General features: G+C 45.5%; 1 protein-coding gene across 1 annotated transcript in view; it reads left to right on the forward strand.

Annotated features, from left to right (window-relative positions):
* Positions 1-6,961, forward strand: part of LOC120924424 (nuclear body protein SP140-like protein) — a 60,961-nt gene extending 54,000 nt beyond the window's left edge. Inside the window, exons 13-15 of the mRNA XM_040335383.1 lie at positions 1,507-1,649; positions 4,518-4,551; positions 6,885-6,961. Of these exons, the coding sequence (XP_040191317.1) occupies positions 1,507-1,649; positions 4,518-4,551; positions 6,885-6,898 (191 nt within the window). The 3' untranslated portion in view covers positions 6,899-6,961. The remainder of the gene's footprint in view (positions 1-1,506; positions 1,650-4,517; positions 4,552-6,884) is intronic.
* The last annotated feature ends 16,715 nt before the right edge of the window (positions 6,962-23,676 follow it).

Here is a 23,676-nt window from a genome sequence, read left to right on the forward strand (position 1 = left end):
CCCCATTTTCTTAAATACTAGTGGACTGGCTAGTATGTTGCCCCACTGGCTTTAATACCTAAAATGACACTAAATACCAGCCGCCCCAGTTGTACTGTGGCAGGTTGGCTCTCCTGGGCGAATCACCGTCATTGTACATAGGCCAATTTAAGAGCTCCAGGGGCGCGGTGAGGCCAGCGGCCACAATGTCCACAGGGCACCCGCGATCGCTCCTGAGAGAGACAGAATGGGGATCTGTCAATGTAAACATACAGATCTCCGTTCTGTCAGGGGAGAGGATAGACAGATCTGCTGTTTGAGTGATTAGGAACAGCGATCTTTCTACTCCCTGTCAGTACACTCCCTCCACAGTTAGAAACACCTCCCTAGGGAACACTTAACCCCTTGATCGCCCCTAGCGTTAACCCCTTTCCTGCCAGGGACATTTATACAGTAATTGGTGGCTATTTTTAGCACTGATCGCTGTATAAATATCACTGGTCCCAAAAAAAAATATCCATATACATCTAACCCTTAGCGGCTTTCTAATCTATTTTTGCCATCACTTCTGTATGTTAGGAACAAGCAGTGCACATTAGTTGCGGTCATGTGTACTGCTCTATGCAAACTACGCATCCCACAGTTTATAGTCCTTTTCAGGAGTGAGCAAGAGATGGTGGCTGTGTTCCTACATACAGTGGGACCATGGGGAACAAATGTAGCCACCCTCTAAAACAGGGGTGCCCAACCAGTGGCCCGGGGGCCACATGTGGCCCGCAGAGCCCTCTGATGTAGCCCGCGACCTCCTGCTCTAGGATGGCTGGTTGGCAAGCCCAGATTGCAGGTTGCCGACCTGCCATCTGAGAGCATCAGTGTTGTAAATAAAGCCAGCGGTAGAGGAAGTAAGCGGCTTTTCAGAAAGTGCACCACACCTGCAAGATATAATAGACGTCTATGGCAAAGTGCAGCTAACCAGTGGGAAAATCACAGGTACATTGCACAGCAAAAGACCACAGACCATCAGTATAAAAGCAGCCTTAGGCCCCTTTCAAGCAAACAGTCCGACCCAATCGGACACTCCATTCACCTTTATGGATCGGTGGATGTAAACACAATTTTTGTCCGTTTACACCTGCCTACCTCCAATCCGATCTGCTAAAAAAACAGAAGTGGATCTGTCCCCTTCCATCTGATTAGATCAGAGGGCCCATACAGTAGATTGGGCTGTGTGTGTCTGCTTGGCACATGCAGACTGGACATAGACCTGTCATCTGCCCACTCTGCTTATTGTGGCCCGCGACTGGTTACTAAGTCGCTTTAAGTGGCCCTCGGCCTTCAAAAGGTTGGGCACCCCTGCTCTAAAAGGAAGTCACTTTTAAGCAATGGGAACAGAGTGATTCTTTGTGCTGGCATTGTCCAATCAGAATTGATCTGATCCATCTCAGAGGTTCTGCAGAAACAAGAAGGAGAAGAGCAGGGGAAAGAGCATCCTTCTTATCTGTGTGTCTTCTTGTTTCCATTATGTAGATCCTAGGAATGACATGTGCATTGAATGCGATGGCCGAAGGTTTACTGTGACCATGTTTCAAAAATATGGAGGAAAAGAGAGCAGCAAGAACTGGAAGAAAAGCATTTACAGTAGTGGGATCTCAATGGAAAAACTATTGCAGGTATGGTGATATGTTAATAGAAATAGAAACCACCCAGCCCAGTGAAAACGACATGATTTACTTCCACCTTCATTTATCTAAAAATATATATTTATTGGATGAATTGTTGTAAACTGCATTAAAGCATTCCAACAATGCAAAGGACATTGCTGACATTTTACAAGCTATAAGAACAAAAAATGTAATATATCGCAACTTAGGTAAAGTGCCTGCATTCATTTTTATTTTTTAAGGCTAAGAACATTTTTGGTTAGTACAGAAAATACCTATTGATTTTGCCAAAAATTAAGTGTTCTTATAATTTCCTGTAAACTAACTTACATAGTCATGCTGAAAAAAAAACACAAGTTCATCTAATTCAATCAATAGAAGAAGAAAAATATTATACATATAACCCCCTTAATCTCCTCTTCTTAAGAGAGAATAAATTCAGTTCCTCTAATCGTTCCTCATAGAGTCTTAGCTGAGCTCCTCCATGCCTCTTATCAGTTTGGTTGCCTTTCTCTGCACTTTCTCCAGTTCCCCGATATCCTTTTTATGAACTGGGGCCCAAAACTGAACTGCATATTCCAGATGAGGTCTTACTAATGATTTGTACAGAGGCAAAATTATAACTCTCTCTCTGGAGTCCATACCTCTCTTAATACAATAAATTATTTTGCTAGCTTTGAAAACTGCAGCTTGGCATTGCTTATCATGATCTACCAATACACCCAGATCCTTCTCTACCATTGACTCGAGGATTACGATTATCCTGTCAATGATTTGATTTGATTCTGCGATGCATCATGATTACTGCCCATGCACCATTTTTTTTTATCTGTTCTTTAAAAAAACACAGCAGACAACCTAAAGAGGAGCTCCCGGCTCCCCCAAAATACTAGAGCAGATGGTCAGAGACTCCGGACCTGATACAAGAGATGGCCAGAGACTGCGGACATGATACAAGAGATGGCCAGAGACTGCAGACATGATACAAGAGATGGTCATAGACTGCGGACATAATACAAGAGATGGCCAGAGACTGCCGACATGATACAAGAGATGGTCAGAGACTGCGGACATGATACAAGAGATGGTCAGCGACTGCGGACATGATACAAGAGATGGTCAGAGACTGCGGACATGATACAAGAGATGGTCAGAGACTGCGGACATGATACAAGAGATGGTCAGAGACTGCGGACATGATACAAGAGATGGTCACAGACTGCGGACATGATACAAGAGATGGACAGAGACTGCGGACAATGTCCTCATAACATCCCCCCAAGCGACAATGTATGCCATTTCATTAATTATGGTTTATGTATGTCTTGTTGTCTTGGTGATTTATTCACATCACAACTTCATTTGATTAATGGTTTTTAATTAATGGTATGATTAATGGTTTTTCTCATCACTGCCCCACACATGCAATGCATTGCTGGGGCAGTGATGTGGGGAGGACAAGCACAGGACGCTGGCTCAGGTCTTCTACAGTAGTCTGTGTGACAGTGAGCCAAGGAGGACTCTCTGGAGACTGGGAGTCGGGGGCACTTGCTCCACGTGTCTCCTCTCCTGCAGAATCCAGCTCAACACAGGGTGATGCTGGGAATGACGTCAGTGGATGGCAGGAAAAGAGGGCACGGCTAGCGCCCACAGCTCACTTCGGCTCCATTTGCAGAGGCAGGGCATAGCGCCTTTCGGCTGCTTTCGTGGCTAATGTCCACGGCTCTGTTTGGAGTGGCAGGACACAGAGCGGATGACGTCACCCAAACATCAATTATTTTGGTCGGAGCATCGGTTCTGAATCGCAGACGGACGAATCGCGATGCATCGATTTCCTGCGATTAAATTCAACACCCCTACTAAGCAGGAGGAGAGGATGCCGTGTCACCAGTGGGCAAGAAAAGGATGCCCATCGAAAATAATGGAGGATGAATTACAGCCCTCACTAAGCTTTGCAGCAATAAGGCGGAGGGAACCAGATTTTCCCAGGCAAAGTTTGCTCCACAAGTTGGCTACCCGGGCAGAGTTTGTGAGAGGACCGTCTAAGATGCCATCTAAGAGAGAGCTTGTGGTAGTGTAAGATCACTGCCATGTGTGGGACGACCAGAGACCACAGAGCGTGACCTGAGTGCAGAGGGACAAATCTGCTGCCAGGATAAGGACCTGGTGTCCTGCCCACCATGAATGCAATTGGGCAACCCAGAGTGAGCAGACACCTGATCGGATGGATCGCTGCTGCATCGCTGGGTCTGGTGAGAGAGCTTTGTGGCTGCTACTTGTTAACACCTACCAGCTACCCTATGGCTCTAGTACTCCCTGCACATCCTATTGATTTCTTTAAAGTGTACCAACAGTTACTGGGCCCCAACGCTTAGCCAGCTTTGTTTTTTGGGATGCTGGGGTGGAGAGGGAAATTGCATGGGGAGGGGCAAGAAAATATTCGCCCAGGGTCCAATCAATATTAAAGACAGCCCTGGAGAAATGTACCTTGTGACCATTGTCACGGTGCCAAATCGCAAAAAGTGGCCTGGTCTTTGGCCAGCCAAATGGTCCGGTGCTTAAGTGGTTACTGAATGTTTTTTACAGTTTTGCTCCAACGGGAGGTAAGGGAAAATCTTCCAGTGGGGACACTGTTACAATTTCACCTCCCTTTAGAAAGATTTGCTCTTAATTTCTTTTGTAGAAAAGGAAATCTCCTCAATGGGACACCCTCAACCAAAATGACAGAAGCCTTAACAATTCCCTCCTCTATGCAAAACAAAGAAACGTTTTGGATTTAGATATACTTTAACAACAGTGATTCCTTTCATTAAGCCTCTACTTTTAAATGTGTTTATATGTGTGCGCAATCACATTTTTTTAATTTATTTTTTGCAGTTCAGTATCCTGAGATTGCCCTGCAACATTAAACGTAAGTGTCTCTCATCATATGTCTGAAGATTTTTCTAGTTATACTTCCTTCATACTCATTTCTGAGAAAAGCCTGGAGTATAGGGGTGCTGCTGGCTAACTGGAATCAACACAGAAGAGAATATATGTCACCAGTTCATCATGGATCCTTATCATTTAAAAGCCATTCCATCACAACTAGTGCAGGTGCAATGTTTCAGAGCCATAACAAAGGGGTCCTGCATGGCCCCAAAACATTGTATCTGCACTTATTATGATGTGATCGGTTTAATGACTATCTGCACTATATGGTGTGCTGATGACTTATATTCACTTCTAAAGATACGACACAACAATTTAGGAATAGTGCCAACTTTTCCAGACACTTCCTGGTTTGAGTGGAGGGGAAGGAAGATTATGGCGTTTGCTATGTCCGCACGCTGGCGAGCAAAGTTTTGGTAGCTCTGGATGATTTTTTTTGCCCCAATGATGTTGAATCCACATAGCATGATCTAGTAAAGGTGATCTCAAAAGTTTATTTTAAAAGTGGTCATAAGAAATGTAGCACAACAGATTCAGTTCCTGCAGTTGTTCCATAGTTACATAGTTACAGTGCCTTGCGAAAGTATTCGGCCCCCTTGAACTTTGCGACCTTTTGCCACATTTCAGGCTTCAAACATAAAGATATAAAAAACTGTAATTTTTTTTAAAGAATCAACAACAAAATTATTCAGCCCCCTTAAGTTAATACTTTGTAGCGCCACCTTTTGCTGCGATTACAGCTGTAAGTCGCTTGGGGTATGTCTCTATCAGTTTTGTACATCCAGAGACTGACATTTTTGCCCATTCCTCCTTGCAAAACCGCTCGAGCTCAGTGAGGTTGGATGGAGAGCGTTTGTGAACAGCAGTTTTCAGTTCTTTCCACAGATTCTCGATTGGATTCAGGTCTGGACTTTGACTTGGCCATTCTAACACCTGGATATGTTTATTTGTGAACCATTCCATTGTAGATTTTGCTTTATGTTTTGGATCATTGTCTTGTTGGAAGACAAATCTCCGTCCCAGTCTCGGGTCTTTTGCAGACTCCATCAGGTTTTCTTCCAGAATGGTCCTGTATTTGGCTCCATCCATCTTCCCATCAATTTTAACCATCTTCCCTGTCCCTGCTGAAGAAAAGCAGGCCCAAACCATGATGCTGCCACCACCATGTTTCACAGTGGGGATGGTGTGTTCAGGGTGATGAGCTGTGTTGATTTTGCGCCAAACATAACGTTTTGCATTGTTGCCAAAATGTTTGATTTTGGTTTCATCTGACCAGAGCACCGTCTTCCACATGTTTGGTGTGTCTCCCAGGTGGCTTGTGGCAAACATTAAACAACACTTTTTATGGATATCTTTAAGAAATGGCTTTATTCTTGCCACTCTTCCATAAAGGCCAGATGTGTGCAGTATACAGGGACTGATTGTTGTCCTATGGACAGAGTCTCCCACCTCAGCTGTAGATCTCTGCAGTTCATCCAGAGTGATCATGGGCCTCTTGGCTGCATCTCTGATCAGTCTTCTGCTTGTATGAGCTGAAAGTTTAGAGGGACGGCCAGGTCTTCGTAGATTTGCAGTGGTCTGATACTCCTTCCATTTCAATATTATCGCTTGCACAGTGCTCCTTGGGATGTTTAAAGCTTGTGAAATCTTTTTGTATCCAAATCCGGCTTTAAACTTCTCCACAAAAGTATTCCGGACCTGCCTGGTGTGTTCCTTGTTCTTCATGATGCTCTCTGCGCTTTAAACGGACCTTTGAGACTATCACAGTGCAGGTGCATTTATACGGAGACTTGATTACACACAGGTGGATTCTATTTATCATCATTCGTCATTTAGGTCAACATTGGATCATTCAGAGATCCTCACTGAACTTCTGGAGAGAGTTTGCTGCACTGAAAGTAAAGGGGCTGAATAATTTTGCACGCCCAATTTTTCAGTTTATTTGTTAAAAAAGTTTGAAATATCCAATAAATTTCGTTCCACTTCATGATTGTGTCCCACTTGTTGATTCTTCAAAAAAAATTAGTTTTATATCTTTATGTTTGAAGCCTGAAATGTGGCAAAAGGTCGCAAAGTTCAAGGGGGGCGAATACTTTCGCAAGGCACTGTACATAGTTAGTGAGGTTGAAAAAAGACACAAGCCCATCCAGTTCAATGTGTGTGCGTTTATGTCAATAGTACATTGTATATCCCTGAATGTTGTGGTCGTTAAGGTGCCCATCTAATAGTTTTTTTGTATCTTTGAAAAAGATCTAAACAGAATTACTTTGGTATCTTCCGCTTCAATATATATATATATATATTTTTTTTCAGGGAGACCACTATAAAGACGTTATGATGTGTGCATATACTGAATCTATATAAATATACCAGCAGAATTTTTACTGCTTGAAAAGAGAAGCGGAGAACTTGCAGCTTATCTTCTAGGAAACCTGTAGACTTTATTTTATACAATTATTCCTGAAGATCCCTATGACCCGAATAAATGCCAGAATTAAAACGAGAGGACACAGGCTTCATATCAAACACCCTCCTGGTCACAGCTACCAAGCAGCAAAAGGCATATAACACATGAAAAATCTTTTATTATTTGTCACACTAAGGACCCACGTTACTGGCAAGTATTAGAATGTGTGTGACAGCTATCATGGAACTTTATGGTTAAAGCCCATTTGAAGTCTCGCACCTTTTTATCTTTTTATAGTCCTAAACTCACACTTGTCGTGATTTGTGACTGATTTATGGTTATAAATTCCTTTAAAATACATTTTTATTTCAGTGAAAATCCTGTTTACAGCTCCATCTTTCACTACAAGTGTCCTTAAAGTGGGATTAAACGCTGCTTTTTTTTTCTTCTCTCCTGGACAAGGGTTGCCACTTGTCCAGGATTCACCTGGACAGTTTGGGTTTGGAATCATGCGTCCTGGTTTCAGACAGTCTAAAAAACCGAACACATTATTCATACCAGACATTGGCTTCCCTGCAGGGTTGCTTGCTGTAGTTTTCTAAGCTGAGAGTGGCTGTCACACTTTCTTTCACACTGCCCAAAGCCAGTACTAACAATCCCCCCCCCCCAACACACACAGACGGGAGAGGAGAGAGGGCCTGATCTGCACCTCTTCCTCCCACCCCTCTGTGTCTGCCCACACTCCAATCCCCAGAACTGTGCCTCAAAAAAGGAAAGTGAGGACTGGAAATTCCCTGAGCATTCTTTGTGTTAGAGTCCCCAGAGTTCTCCCTTACATCAGAGTCTGCACAGTCCCCCCTTTCAATGAATAGGGAGCTCTGTGAGTTCAGATGTAAAAGGGGAGCTCTGTGAGTTCAGATGTAAAAGGGGAGCTCTGCGAGTTCAGATGTAAAAGGGGAGCTCTGCGAGTTCAGATGTAAAAGGGGAGCTCTGCGAGTTCAGATGTAAAAGGGGAGTTCTGCGAGTTCAGATGTAAAAGGGGAGCTCTGCGAGTTCAGATGTAAAAGGGGAGCTCTGCGAGTTCAGATGTAAAAGGGGAGCTCTGCGAGTTCAGATGTAAAAGGGGAGCTCTGCGAGTTCAGATGTAAAAGGGGAGCTCAGCGAGTTCAGATGTAAAAGGGGAGCTCAGCGAGTTCAGATGTAAAAGGGGAGCTCTGCGAGTTCAGATGTAAAAGGGGAGCTCTGCGAGTTCAGATGTAAAAGGGGAGCTCTGCGAGTTCAGATGTAAAAGGGGAGCTCTGCGAGTTCAGATGTAAAAGGGGAGCTCTGCGAGTTCAGATGTGAAAGGGGAGCTCTGCGAGTTCAGATGTGAAAGGGGAGCTCTGCGAGTTCAGATGTGAAAGGGGAGCTCTGCGAGTTCAGATGTGAAAGGGGAACTCCGCGAGTTCAGATGTAAAAGGGGAGCTCCGCGAGTTCAGATGTAAAAGGGGAGCTCTGCGAGTTTAGATGTGAAAGGGGAGCTCTGCGAGTTTAGATGTGAAAGGGGAGCTCTGCGAGTTTAGATGTGAAAGGGGAGCTCTGCGAGTTTAGATGTGAAAGGGGAGCTCTGCGAGTTCAGATGTGAAAGGGGAGCTCTGCGAGTTCAGATGTGAAAGGGGAACTCCGCGAGTTCAGATGTAAAAGGGGAACTCCGCGAGTTCAGATGTAAAAGGGGAACTCTGCGAGTTCAGATGTAAAAGGAGAGCTCTGCGAGTTTAGATGTAAAAGGGGAACTCTGCAAATTAAGATGTAAAAGGGGAACTCTGCGAGTTCAGATGTAAAAGGGGAGCTCTGCGAGTTTAGATGTAAAAGGGAAGCTTTGCGAGTTCAGATGGAAAAGAGGAACTCTGTGGACTCTGACATAAAGGGGAACTCGTGTTATTAACTTCATATGATTAGAAATGTTATTCAATAGCAAAATATATGTATAGTTTATACTATAAAAGAAAATTGCTGTGCGCCACTAAAGTGTTTGGGTTTGACTTGAAGAAAAGGTGGCAACCCTAAAAGTGCCCCAGGTGGTTCATGCTATAATGTGCTAGTAGGCACCACATATTAGCATTTTATGACATACTGTACATACCTGCCCAACAACACCATCTTCTCCCAGTCTTCCTTCTGGGCTCTGTTTGTTCAGCCCCTTGAATGGCCAGGCCACAACAATATCACTTCCACACATGTGCATGGGAGTCACAACATCACAGCACAGTGTACATTTCCATTGACAGGCAGGAGAAAACAATGATGACAGAAGAGACAGACAAGGGTCCCTTCTTTCATAAAAACCCTACCAGTCTCTTTTGACTTTAATTCCACTTTAACCAGACATACAGTACAGTGGAAGGGAGATGGTGTGTCAGACAACTTGTGTTACTGAGTGCTGATTACCAAGAGCACTGGGTCTAACTCTGGACACCCTGAACAACTGCTGTAACAGTAAATTGAAGGTAAGCCCATAAAAATAGATGTGAGTAAAATGTATATAAATTTCTTCGACTTCATTTGGGATTTAACATTTTACATTGTAAAAAATAACAAACCCTCAAACATATTACTGTACAAATAATACAGTCGGTGCTACAGCCCTTAACTGTTCTTAATGTGAATGGCAGAGTTGACCACTGTTTGCATTTATACCATGGAGAATGTCAAGAATGGGGTTCTATAGGTTTATGCAGCGGAGGAGGCGTTGGGGAAGTGTAGGGTGTTATATGCTAGGTTAGCAAGGTATGTAGATAATGTGTACACGCCTCAAGGAAGCATCAGTCATTTTGAAGCTTAGCCAGTCTGTCAAATACAATGCCAAAATGTCAAAAAATACTCGCTATTCTCTTATTCTCCATTCAGATGTCACTCTCATCTTTAAAAGCAACAAATCATTTATATGAACTAGAGAAGCCCACCTTCTAATTACTATAGTGATCTGTGAAACTGCATCCGGAAAGTATTCACAGCGCTTCACTTTTTCAACATTTTGTTATGTTACATTATGCATTAAATTGATTGAAAGTTTGCTTGAAATCTTTGCAAATTTTTAAAAATAGAAAATGAAGAAAAAATCCATGCACATAAGTATTCAGAGCCTTTGCCATGACACTCAAAAATTAGCTCAGTTGCATCCTGTTTCTACTGATCATCCTTGAGATGTTTCTACGATTTTATTGGAGTCCACCTGTGGTAAATCCAGATGATTTGGAAAGGCACACACCTGTCTATATAAGGTCCCACAGTTAACAGTGCATGTCGGAGCACAAACCAAGCCATGAAGTCCAAGGAATTGTCTGTAGACCTCCAAGACAGGACCGTATCGCAGCACAGATCTGGGGAAGGGTACAGACAAATTTCTGCAGCATTGAAAAACCCAATGAGCATAGTGGCCTTTATCATCTGTAAATGGAAGAAGTTTGGAACCACTAGAACTATTCCTAGAGCGGGCCGTCCATGCCAAACTGAGCGATCGGGGGGGAAGAAGGGCCTTAGTCGGGGAGGTCACCAAGAACCCAATGGTCACTCTAAGGCCCCGTACACACGGTCGGACAAAACCGATGAGAATGGTCCGACGGACCGTTTTCATCGGTTTACTGCTGAAGTGGCCTGAAGGTCTGATGTGTGTACACACCATCAGTTCAAAAGCCGATCGGGTCAGAACGCGGCGACGTAAAACACACGACGTGCTGAAAAAAACAAAGTTCAATGCTTCCAAGCATGCGTCGACTTGATTCTGAGCATGCGCGGGTTTTGAACCAATGCTTTTCTGTACTAACCATCGGTTTGGACCGATCGGGCAGCGGTCCATCGGTTCGGTTTTGAAGCATGTTTTAAAATTTTGGCCCGAAGGAAAACAGACCGACGGGCTATACACACAGTCGGTTTGGACCGATGAAACTGAACCTCGGTCCACTCTCATCGGTTTTGTCCGACCGTGTGTACGGGGCCTGACAGAGCTGCAGTGTTTCTCTGTGGAGAGAGGAGAACCTTCCAGAAGAACAACCATCTCTGCAGAACTCCACCATTCAGGCCTGTATGGTAGAGTGGACAGACGGAAGCCACTCCTCAGTAAAAGGCAAACAGCCCACCTGGAGTTTGCCATAAGGAACCTGAAGGACTCTCAGACCATGAGAAACAAAATTCTCTGGTCTGAGAAAACAAAGATTGAACTCTTTGGCCTGAATGGCAAGCACCATGTCTGGAGGAAACCATCATCACCTGGCCAATATCATCCCTACAGTGAAGAATGGTGGTGGGAGCATCATGCTGTGGGAATGTTTTTCCATGGCAGGAATTGGGGAGACTTGTCAGGATCTATACAGAATTATGCTTAATGAAAACCTGCTCCAGAGCGCTCTGGACCTCAGACTGTAAGGTTAATTTTCCAAAAGGACAACGACCCTAAGCACACAGCCAAGGTAACAAAGGAGTGACTACGGGACAACTATGTGAATGTCCTTGAGTGGCCCAGCCAGAGCCCAGACTTCAACCCGACTGAACATCTCTGGAGAGATATGAAAATGTCTGTGCACCGACGTTCCCCATCCAACCTTATGGAGCTTCAGAGGTCCTGCAAAAAGAATAGGAGAAACTGCCCAAAAATAGGTGTACCAAACTTGTAGCATTATACTACTAAGACTTGAGGCTGTAATTGGTGCCCAATGGTGCTTTGACAAAGTATTGCCCAAAGGCTGTGAATACTTACAGTATGGTACATGGTATTTTCTTTTTTTTATAAATTTGCAAAGATTTCAAACAAACTTCTTTTATGCTGTCATTATAGCAGTACAGTGTATTGTTTTTAGAATTTTGAGGACAATAATGAATTTAATCCATTTTGGAATAAGGCTGTAACATAACAAAATTTGGGAAAAGTCAAGCGCTGTGAGTACTTTCCGGATGCACTGTACCAATTCATCTTGCACTGTGCTGTCAATGGAGATATTTCTCCATTCTACTGGAAACCAGGGACAGAAAATCTAGGACTACTGTCCTCATCTGCATCTTCATCAAAACATAACAATACCCATTGGCGGCTGGTGTTTATTTATTTTGGGGGGGCTGTGAACAACCACCCCCCGGGGTCTCGCGGCCAGTCCTCCAGCCCTGCACTTAAACGATCTACGTCCCGGGCGTGATTCTACGGGTGGCGGGCATCTCCTCCTCCTCTGCATCACAGCGGCTTCTGCCATGGGTCTCCTCCCTCCTCCTTCTAGGCATCCAATAGGATGTCCTGTCCTTTCAGGCAACCGGGTGACGGGTCTCAGGACCCGCTTCCTGATTGGAGGATCAGTGTGAGAATAGCGAATATCGATTCCCTATTCTAACACAACTGGGTGAGCCCACTTTTTTTTTAAGCCTATTAGAGCCCCCAGCTCTAATCACGTGCTTTAACCCCCCCCCCCCCCCCCCCCACTGTAATCCATGTGACGGCACCCTGCATGTAAATTAGGGTGCCGGATGCATGGACACCACAAACCACTCCACACTGTCCCAATGCCTCCATTGCATATACTTATAAAACCACTTCTCTGCCCCCAGCCTTAGAATACTACATTGTTCCCGGTCCAATTAGCCTCCATGGTATATGTGCCTGACATCAAAGCAAGACATCAACTCAGCCTGTGTATGTGGTCACTCTAAAATGAATTGTATTACTTCCTACAGAAGAGATAAAATGCTGAATCTATAGATCAGTCAAATTTAGACAAACGTTTGTATTATTAAATAATGGGCTTCGGAGTAGGTGGCAGGTTCTCATGTACTGTATATTGCTGGCTTTACACATATCTTGTTATTTGGGTTTCTGGTTGGCACAACAACGTTTTTTTAGGACTTTGTAGAACATTTTTCAATCACTTATGGAACCAATGTAAATACAATACAAATGCATAAGAAGTTGTACATATATTATAAGGTATATTTGTTACGTTAAAAGGTATAATTGATCAAAGTGAAAAATAAAACTCTTTGGAGCCCAATGTTAATTCTCTCCACTGCAGTTTAAAGTTGAACTGCATACAGCTATAACAGAACTGCATACAGCTATAACAGGACTGCATACAGCTATACACACACATTACTAACTTTTCTGCCAGGGGATTTGTCATGCTGTTCAGCCAATCTTGTTGTTTACACATAATTTGCCATACTGTGCACTGAATGTAGAAATGTTAGAACCCCATCAGGTTTTTATTGCTGTCTGTGTCTCTGCTGGGAGAATATTGATGCAGGGATCTCTCCCCTATGCCATCAGAATACACAGATAAACGCTGCAGGCATTGGGCCAGATCCATGTAGAAAGGCGTACATAAAGGCGGGCGTAGCGTATCGTAGTTACGCTATGCCGCCGCAACTTTGAGAGGCAAGTGCTGTATTCACAAAGCACTTGCGTCTAAAGTTAAGGCGGCGTAGCGTAAATCTGCCGGCGTAAGCGCACCTAAATCAAATGAGGAACAAGGGGGCATCTTTTATGTAAACTAAGCATGACCCCACGTAAATGACGTTTTTTTTCGAATGGCACATGCTCAGTATCACGTCGAATTTTCAAATTAAATTACGCCCGCTCAATGCCAAGACGACGTGAACGTAACTTACGCAAAGCCCTATTCGCGAACGTTTTACGCAAACGACGGGAAATGTTACGATGTCCCGACATCCAGACTTAACATTGCGTACGCCTCATAAGGCTGGGGTAACGTTACGCCGAAAAAATGCGCCGGGCAGACGTACGTTCTGAGAATCGGCGTATCTAGCTAATTTGCATACTCTACGCGGAAATCAACGGAAGCGCCACCTAGCGGCCAGCGTAAATATGCACCTAAGATCCGACGGCGTACTAAGACGTACATCAGTCGGATCTAGCCCACATTCAGGCGTATCTTGTTTTGTGAATACAAAACAAAACATACGCCGGCGCATCGTAGAACTTACGCGGCGTATCAATAGATACGCCGCCGTAAGTTCTTCGTGGATCTGGGCCATTGTGTGCAAGCACCGATCTATTGTTGGTTTTCCAGCATGACTGACAGCAGCCAGTGGTTAGACCGGCTTTTGTGGAACAGACAGTGGTACACATGTACCGAAAGGAACCGGTTGTCTTTTGGTACTCATGTTCCCGGCTTAAAAAAGGATATCCCATGACTTTGAAGAGATCTCATCTTACTTGTTATGTCTCTGGGGCAGATAGTAAAAGCAAATGCCCAACATTAAAAACAAAAGCCGATATGGTCCTAACCCTTCAAAAACCACAAACAAACATTTTTGCCTCACACTGGATTCGCCTGAAGTTCCACTTAAACTTTGTCCTTCCTGGAGTTGTTGTAGATCCCAGGCTATTAACACGTAGAACAACAATGAAGTTTCCAGCGGACTTTGGTCAATTTTTAAACATTTTATAAAATTTTACTGTAAAAAAAAAAAATGTATAAAAGCTTACCAGTTTATAAGCTGGATTTTTATATATTTTTTGTGTTTACTTGTGTACATTTTTCAATTGCTCAGAAAGAAACATTACAGGGAGCATCCATGATACTGAACTTGAAAAGCAACCTCCTCTTTTCAAGTCTTATCTTTAGCGCAATAGCTGTAAAGAGGATCCTGCAGTGATCTGACAAGGCCGTCTCCTTATTCACCTGGCTGGCTTCTAGAGCTACGCTTCCTATAGGATGAGTTCTATTGTACAAGGAGTTGCAAGTTAAACTCCTGGGGCCAGATTCACAAAGAGATACGACGATGTATCTACAGATACACCATCGTATCTCTGACTTACACTGGTCCTATCTATGCGCCTGATTCATAGAATCAGATACGCATAGATAGGGCTAAGATCTGACAGTGTTACACTGTCGGATCTTTTTTTCCATTTAAAAATGGCGCCGGGGGCGTTCCCGCTGATTTACGATAAATAATATGTAAATCAGCGAGATACGCAAATTCACGAACGTACGCGGACCCGACGCAGTCTTCTTACGACGTTTCCGTAGCGGCTTTCCCGGCGTATACTTACCCCTTCTTTTATCAGGCGCAGCCAATGTTAAGTATAGCCGGCGTTCCCGTGTCGAATTTGAATTTTTTAACGTGGTTTGCGTAAGTCGTTCACGAATACGGACGGACGTCGTTTACGTAAGCGTCGAAACCACTGACGTCCTAGCGACGTCAGTGGGAGCAATGCACGCCGGGAAATTTCGTGGACGGCGCATGCGCATTTAAATCGGCGCGGGAACGCGCCTGATTTAAATAGTACACTCCCCCTAGCCGCGGAATTTGAATTCCGCCGGGGGATTTAGGATCCGCCGCCGCAAGTTTGGAGGTAAGTGGTTTGTGAATTAGCCACTTTCCTCTCAAACTTGCGGGAGCGGATCTTAAATCACGTAGATCGAGCGGATCTATAGATCCGCTGATCTACGTGAATCTGGCCCCTGTTCTCATAGTAGTTGAAATGTAAAATACCTTTAATTATGCTTAAAGTGGAGGTCCGCACAAAAATGGAACCCCCGCTTTTCGGAACCTTCCCCCCTCCGGTGTCACATTTGGCACCTTTCAGGAGGGGGGGGGGTGCAGATACCTGTGTAATACAGGTATTTTCACCCACTTCTGGGCATAGATTAGATCCCTGCAGAATCTGCGGGGGTCTACGTCACCTCCCGTCCCCCCGCTGTCTTCTGGGAAACTCAGGTCCCAGAAGACAGCGGCGACCAGTGAGGACGCTCAGCGTGACTCGCGCATGTGCAGTAAGGAACCGGGAAGTGAAGCCACAACGCTTCACTTCCTGATTCCCTCACTGAGGATGTTGGCAGGGGCAGCTGAGAGCCGAGCGAGTTATCGGCTTCGGCTGCCGACATCGTGGGCACCCTGGACAGGTGTCCATTTATTAAAAGTCAGCATCTGTAGTATTTGTAGCTGGTGGACACACTTAACCTTTTGATCGCCCCCTAGTATTTAACCCCTTCCCTGCCAGTGTCATTTACACAGTAATCGGTGCATTTTTATAGCACCGATCGCTGTATAAATGACAGTGGTCCCAAAATAGTGTCAAAAGTGTCCGTTCTGTCCGCCATGTAGCAGTACTGATAAAAATCGCAGATCGCCGCCATTACTAGTAAAAATAATTAAATAAAAATGCCATAAATCTTTCCCCTATTTTTTAGACTTTTTACTTTTGGGCAAACCAATCCAATATACGCTTATTGCGTTGTTTTTTTTTTTTTTGTCTGAAATCTGAAAAAAATAACTAAAAGGAACAAATCCTACCATGGATCATGGATTTCCTCATCATTGCACCACAAAAAAATAGTTATTCTATTAGTTTGGGAGCTGATCTCGAAAACAATTGAGTAATGTCCTCAATACTTTTTGTACTTGCACTAATTTGCACGAAGTTCGCCAATACGGCTACAATGACTTTGAGTTGGCCACTAAGATTTTTGGAATGAAATCTCTTAGGCCCCGTACACACCATAGAATCTATCCGCAGATAAATGCCAGCAAATGGGTTGCAGCGGATAGATCCTATGGTGTGTACACGCCAGCGGATCTTTTTCCACGGATATTTTTCCCCTGGGATGGATTCCAGCAGATCGGATATTTGCTGACATGCACAACATATCCATCTGCTGGAATCAATCCCAACGGATGGATCCGCTGGTCTGTACAGACTTACCGGATCCATCCGTCCGAAGGGATCCCCCGCATGCGTCGTAATGATTCGACGCATGCGTGGAATTCCTTATATGACAGCATCGCGCACGTTGCCGCGTCATAATCGCGGCTACGGCGCGACACGTCATCGCCAGAGGATTTCGGCGCGTATTTCAATGCGATGGTGAGTACACTCCATCGCAGAGAAATCTGCTGAAATCCTCGAGAGGATTTATCTGCGGAAACGGTCCGCTGGACCGTATCCGCGGATAAATTCTCTCATGTGTATGGGGCCTTAAACGAAACAGTATTTTTTGTATGGACCTCAAAAAATAATATTAATCAGAATTGGCAAAAAAATAAGTAGTGATTTTCAGAGATTATATTGGCACAGAAAAGTGAACCTATAGTATGCCCATATAGGACAAAGCAAAAAGTTTATTTACCCCCCCCGGTATATATATATTTAGTCTATTTTTATTGTTTTTCAATTATGTTCTTTGCAGTTGTTGCCTATTTTCTGTGCATGTTATTGTATTTTTGTATGCTGTCATTTTACAATTGTATTTTTACTTCCATCCTCAGTCTATTTCTTTCTGTGTTAAAAATAAATAAATAAATAATATTAAGGCCAATGAAAGGGCATTTTTGATACAAGAACATGTATAGAATAGTTGAAAGAAGATTTTGTATTAGTTAGAAGTCATTTTAAATCCTATTGCACAGATGAAAAAAGCTGAATTTAGCTTTCCCCATTGCCTCCAATGCATTGCATCAAAATAAGAAAAGTTATTATTTTCAAAGATTTATTATTATTATTATTATTATGCATTCAGCCATCCAGTATTGCTATTTGCATTTGTGCTTGACTGTCTTTTGTCCATTGTATTATGTATTAAAGCTTTCTTGATATGTGGACATTTTTCAGTGATTGCTCTTTAAAGACTTGAAGCAATAAATTTATATTTTTATGACTGTGCGTTACATTGTGTGCTGCAATGCTAGTGCTTAATTAAAGTGGTTGTCCAGTCAATTTCAAAAATTAAAAGTCAGCAGCTACAAAAACTGTAGCTGCTGTCTTTTAATAATAGGACACTCACCTGCCCCAGGATCTAGTGATGTCCTCACCTGGTCGGTTTCTTTACTGGGCTTTAGTTCCTGGCGCCAACATACTAACTGTGGGCAGCTGACTGTGGCTGCTTGCAGCTTTACAGCCAGCTGCTCACTGCACATGTGCGAGCCATGCTGCGCTATTTGATTGGTCCCACAGTTTTCTGTGACATGTCCTAGAAGGCTGAGGAGAAAAGTGTGACGGATCTTGGATACCCCGTATGGGAACCTCCGCCAGACCTGTGTCTTCTGTCCTCCAAATGCACCCGCAGCTGGCAGACTCGCCATAACCAGCCCTTAACCCTTCAATCACGAGACACGCCACACAGGTGTTGAGGGTTAAACATGCAGAGCATAAAACTGTTTATTAGGTACAAAACATACACCTTTAAACACGGTTAGGTACACTCCCCTTAGCCTTGTCATAGAGGGGGTAGGGGACAAGGAAGAACCAATGGGAACTCAACACTTCTACATTGAAACAGAAACTACAGTTGAAACACATGAAGGGATTATGATAAGCAGGCAGCCCCTCCTTACACATCCCCTGCTGGGATGTGTCTCCAGACTTTTTGGCCCAGATTCTCGTACGAGTTACGCCGGCTTATCTCCAGATACACTGTCGTAACTCTGAGTCTGAGCCGTCGTATCTGGGCGCCTGATTCAGAGAATCAGATACGCCAGAATTTGTATAAGATACGACCAGCGTAAGTCTCCTACGCCGTCGTATCTTAACTGCATATTTACGCTGGCCGCTAGGGGCGTGTACGCTGATTTACGCTTAGAAATATGTAAATCAGCTAGATACGCCAATTCACGAACATACGCCCGGCCGTCGCATTACAGATACGCCGTTTACGTTGGGCTTTTCCCGGCGTAAAGTTACCCCTGCTATATGAGGCGTATCAATGTTAAGTATTGACGTCGGGCCAGCGTCATAGTTTTACGTCGTTCGCGAATAGGGCTGGGCGTCATTTACGTTCACGTCGAAAGCATTGGCTTCTTGCGGGTTAATTTGGAGCATGCACACTGGGATACATTCACGGACGGCGCATGCGCCGTTCGTAAAAAGCGTAATTTACGTGGGGTCACATTAAATTTACATAACACACGCCCACATCTTCCACATTTGAATTAGGCGGGCTTAAGCTGGCCTATTTACACTACGCCGCCGCAACTTTGGTTTGAGAATACGGCACTTGCCTGTCAAAGTTGCGGAGGCGTAACGTAAATAGGATACGTTACGCCCGCACAAAGATGTGCGCTTCTATGTGAATCCGGGCCTTTGTCTATATGCCATGACCTAACATAATTACAATAGGGGGGATGGGGTGCAGGTGATATAGGGACCTTCATTACTTTGGGAATACCACCATCAGTACAATATATGCCTTTTTCACCTAAAAGTAATTTTTTTGTGGAATAAAAGTATATATTTAGCCCAACCGGGCCAATAGGTTTAGGTAGCCGGAAACGACTCCACAAGCTCAGCCACAAATACCGTGTTCACCAGGTTCAGCCGAACCGGCGACCGCGGACACAAATGTCTGGAGGTGGCATCTACTCCAGGTGGTGGGAGACGGCAAATAGCCCTCCAGATCTCCTGTTCTCTGCTGGGCCATAGTCAGTGGGTAGGAGGAAAGCCCACAGCCTCTTCCAAAACACACAGTGACAGTGGGTTCTGACACAAAAAGAGGGGGCCGAACTTCAGCTCAGATAACTGCGGCGATCTTACCAGAAGTGGGGGGGGGGGGCAGGTACCTGTCAAAACCAGGTTCACGCACCCCCAAAAAAATGATGTCCCAAATGTTAAGGAGGAAGAACACATACTTTTGATATTTAAATCTGTCTATCTTGTAATATGATACGTTGAAAATATGACCAGCTGCACACGGCTGAACATAATCGCTCAGTTGGGGAGATCGATATAATAACTTTACATAGTTGGTATAGCAGCTCCGACTGGAGCTGGGTTGAATGAAAAAACTAATAGTGTGTACCAGGCTTTAGGCTGGCCATACATTATTCAGGTTTCTAATGTAATTTTCCTTTAGATTTATCAAAATTATATAATATGAGGTCAAATCTAAACAATTTCAATTTGTATGCAATCAGGCAGGCCCTTGTACTACATAAATGACAGCAAATCCAAAGAAAATGTAACAAGAACATTGTATAATGTAGGGCCAGCTTAAAGTGTTACTAAACCCACAACAGTAAAAATCAGTCTGCATCTGTAGTAAAGCATGCTTGTTACATACTCACTGTGGAACCTAAGGGGTTAATCCTGTGCATTGTGTAAAAAAGGCTGTTTCATCCTATCCTCTCTGAACCCTCCCTTCTTCCACAGTCCCCAGGGGAGATGGGGTGTCCCAGTCCCCAGGGGAGATGGGATGCCTGTCCCCAAGGGAGAAGGGGGGCCCGGAACCAGAAACACTGCAACACACACACCTCGGCCAGGAGGGCCACACACGGGGGTGGTGGGACGACTGCCCATATAGAAGGCGGCAGGGCGGCGACCCCAAACCAATGGTCCTCAGACACAGGACACAGGAAGGCTGCTAATCAGTGGTGAGTCAGGACGCTCTCAAACGAGTCGGCTTCACCTTAGGAATAGCGTGCTGCAGGACGCCTCCGGCTTCTCAGAGATAGATCAGTCAGGCAGGGTTTGTCCGGCCCTCCTGCTGCAGCACCCAGGATCTCCAGGTTCTTCTCTCTCCCATCCCCTTTGGCTCCTCTCAAGGTAAGGCCCCACCATCTGGCCAGGTCTGTCCTCCGACCTGGTGGATCGAATGCGGCCATCCTTTTCAGGATAAGCCGCGGCTTTCGATCCCGGAAAACGGACGACAGACACACCCCCTCTGCTCCCCCATCGCATCCCAAACCTGCACCGCCATCTCCCCGCTACCCCCCTGCCATCCTCTACCATCTGGGGCCCGGAAAAACCCCGCCACTGGTTCGCGGCTGCCGCATCCAGGAAAGTCTTCAGCCGCGGCCTAGCGGGACTTCCGTGATTCTCCCTGCTTATAGCCACACAACACACCAAAAACCCCCCAGGCCCCCAAGGACTCTCCCCGCGTCGCCCCTGCAGGTCCCCCTCTCTCCCCTCACCATCCCCCTACCACAGCCCCCGGCTTGGGCCTAGTCCCGGTCGGCGGCCATCTTGGTACTCCCATTCCAAGTATAAACACCCCCCCCCCCACTCACCCTCACCTCCACAGCCTGTTTCAGCCTGAAACTAGGTCCCATCGGTTAACCCAGGGGCACGCATCGCAAAGCAATTGATCCAGGGTTTCACCGATCGCCAGTGAGGAATCAGGAAGGAATTTTTTCCCCGGTCGCTGCAGATTGGCACAGCACGCCTGGGGTTTTTCGCCTTCCTCTGGACCAATTCGGGGTGGGAAGACTTAAGCGAGTGACGATTCACTTGGTTACTCTTCCTCCCAGTGCCCGCAAAAGCCCCCTTATCATCATCACTTCCCTGCGTCTTTTCTGCAATCATGGGTTATCTGAAATATTCTGCAGAAACCATTTGGGGACTAAAACCATTCGCCTCTACACTTCCTACGGTCACCAAAAAAGCTCTAAAGAGGGAGCAACTGTTAAGAATCAATCGACGATTAACAGTCAAAAACTGCATGCAGGTACACCAGCCCAAACGCATATCATGTGCTTTGGTTAACACAAGATCGGCAGTAAAACTGTCAAGAAATCTACGATTTCATCCTCCAACACGATCTAGATTGCCCCGCGTCGCCCCGCGTCGTCGAGGCGATCAACCCTCCTGATTGGCTGCTGAGGAGAAATATCCACACGACCCTGATTCTACTGCTGCCACCTACTGCCGGGGGTACCTGAAGTCCCCAGACAGGATAGGCACACAGTACAACCAGAGCTGGAACAGAGGCCTTAAATTGCGCCAAATAAACCTGGTCAGAGTCAATGAACCCTCTGGCCCCCTTCTAAATTTACAACAGCACCTGCTATGAAAGTAGCCAGGCGCTACACGCGCATGGGCGGTAAAGCCACGCAAACAGCTTTTTTCTGATGTAGCCTCAACGGAAGTGACGCAGCTGAGGCTTCGCATGAGTCAAGTTTTTTTTTAGAACAAAATCTGCACCCTATCAAAAACTCCATCCGCGCCATAGGAGGCTGAATTGACCATGCGCGTGCACAAGAATGAGTTTGTTCCGTACGCCAGATTGTCACATAAAAAAGCCATCAAATACACCAAGTGCTCTCGCCGCCGCAGGCTAAAAGAATCCTATCAAATACACATAAAGCTAAGGAGATACATGGAGAGCGAAGAAAAGATATTGGGGCAGATTCAGGTACCTGCGCGCCTAGTTACGGCGGCGCAGCGTATTGTATTTACGCTACGCCGACGCAACTTACAGGAGCAAGTACAGTATTCACAAAGCACTTGCTCCGTAAGTTGCGGCGGCGTAGCGTAAATGGGGCCGGCGTAAGCCCGCGTAATTCAAATGTGGAGGGGGGGGCGTGTTTTATGCTAATGTGTGATGACCTGACGTGATTGACGTGTTTTACAAACGGCGCATGCGCCGTCCGTGTACATATCCCAGTGTGCATTGCTCTCAAGTACGCCGCAACGACGTATTGGTTTTGACGTGAATGTAAATTACGTCCAGCCCTATTTGCGAACGACTTACGCAAACAACGTAAAAAATTCAAATTTCGAAGCGGGAACGACGTCCATACTTAACATTGGCTGCGCCTCCTAATAGCAGGAGCAACGTTACGCCGAAAAAGCCTTACGCAAACGACGTAAAAAACTACCGCCGGATACACGTACGTTTGTGAATTGGTGTAACTAGGTAATTTGCATATTCTACGCCGAAAACGACGGGAACGCCACCTAGCGGCCAGCGTGAGAATGCACCCTAAGATACGACGGCGTAAGAGACTTATGCCAGTCGTATCTTAGGCTAATGTCGGCGTATCTTGCTTTCTGAATACAGAAAGAAGATACGCCGGCGCAGATTTGAATTTACGCGGTGTATCTATAGATACGCCGGCGTAAATTCTCTCTGAATCCGGGCCATGGTGTTGTATCATACAAGATGCAAAGCAAGTAGATGAGCGGGTGTATTGGGTTGTGAGGCATTTGATCCAGAGGAAGGCGAAAACCCTTAGCAAAGCATGAGCCAATGTGCTCCAGCTGGGAATAAAAATTCCTTCCTGACCCCTCAAGAGGCAATCGAATATTTCCTGGATCAGCCCTGTGTGTGGGGGAGGGCTGGCAATTGGAGCCCCACCCTTCGTGGTAGGTGAGTGGAGATGTGGGAGTCGCTGTGTGGAAAGCGGGGAGGAGGAACCATCCCCCACACAGAGCTCAGGAGGGAGGAGCCATAGTGCGGACTACTGGCGGGTCACGGAGTGTCTGTGCAATCTGCCGCCTCTGAGGAACTACAACTCCCAGCAATCTCTATCCACGTAAGGAACTACAACTCCCAGCATGCACTGTGTAAGTAATGGGGGTTCACCTCCCAGCCTGGAATAAGATGCCGTGGGACTACATATCCCAGCATGATTTTTTTCTATGGAGATATTACAGGTGCCAGTGATCTCTACATAACCCAGTCTGCTCCCCTCCCCCTCCTCAGGAGGAATAGCACCCCCCCAGTCCCGCCACCCCACTCATCTCCCACTGCCCTATACCCCTCCCCGCAGGCCCCACCGACCCACCCGAATCCTGGGGGGAGGGGACCCACCACCCGTGGGAGAGGAGTGTGGGGTGCAATTACCCCTGAGGAGGGGGAGGGGAGCAGACTGTGGTATGTAGAGATTGCTGGGACCTGTAGTACACCTATAGGGGAAAAAATCATGCTGGGATATGTAGTCCTGTAACTTCTTATACCAGGATGGGAGCTGAAGCTCCATTATATACTCAGTGCATGCTGG

This window comes from Rana temporaria, chromosome 1, assembly GCF_905171775.1.
Source record: "Rana temporaria chromosome 1, aRanTem1.1, whole genome shotgun sequence".
In the NCBI taxonomy this organism is placed as follows: Eukaryota; Metazoa; Chordata; class Amphibia; order Anura; family Ranidae; genus Rana; species Rana temporaria.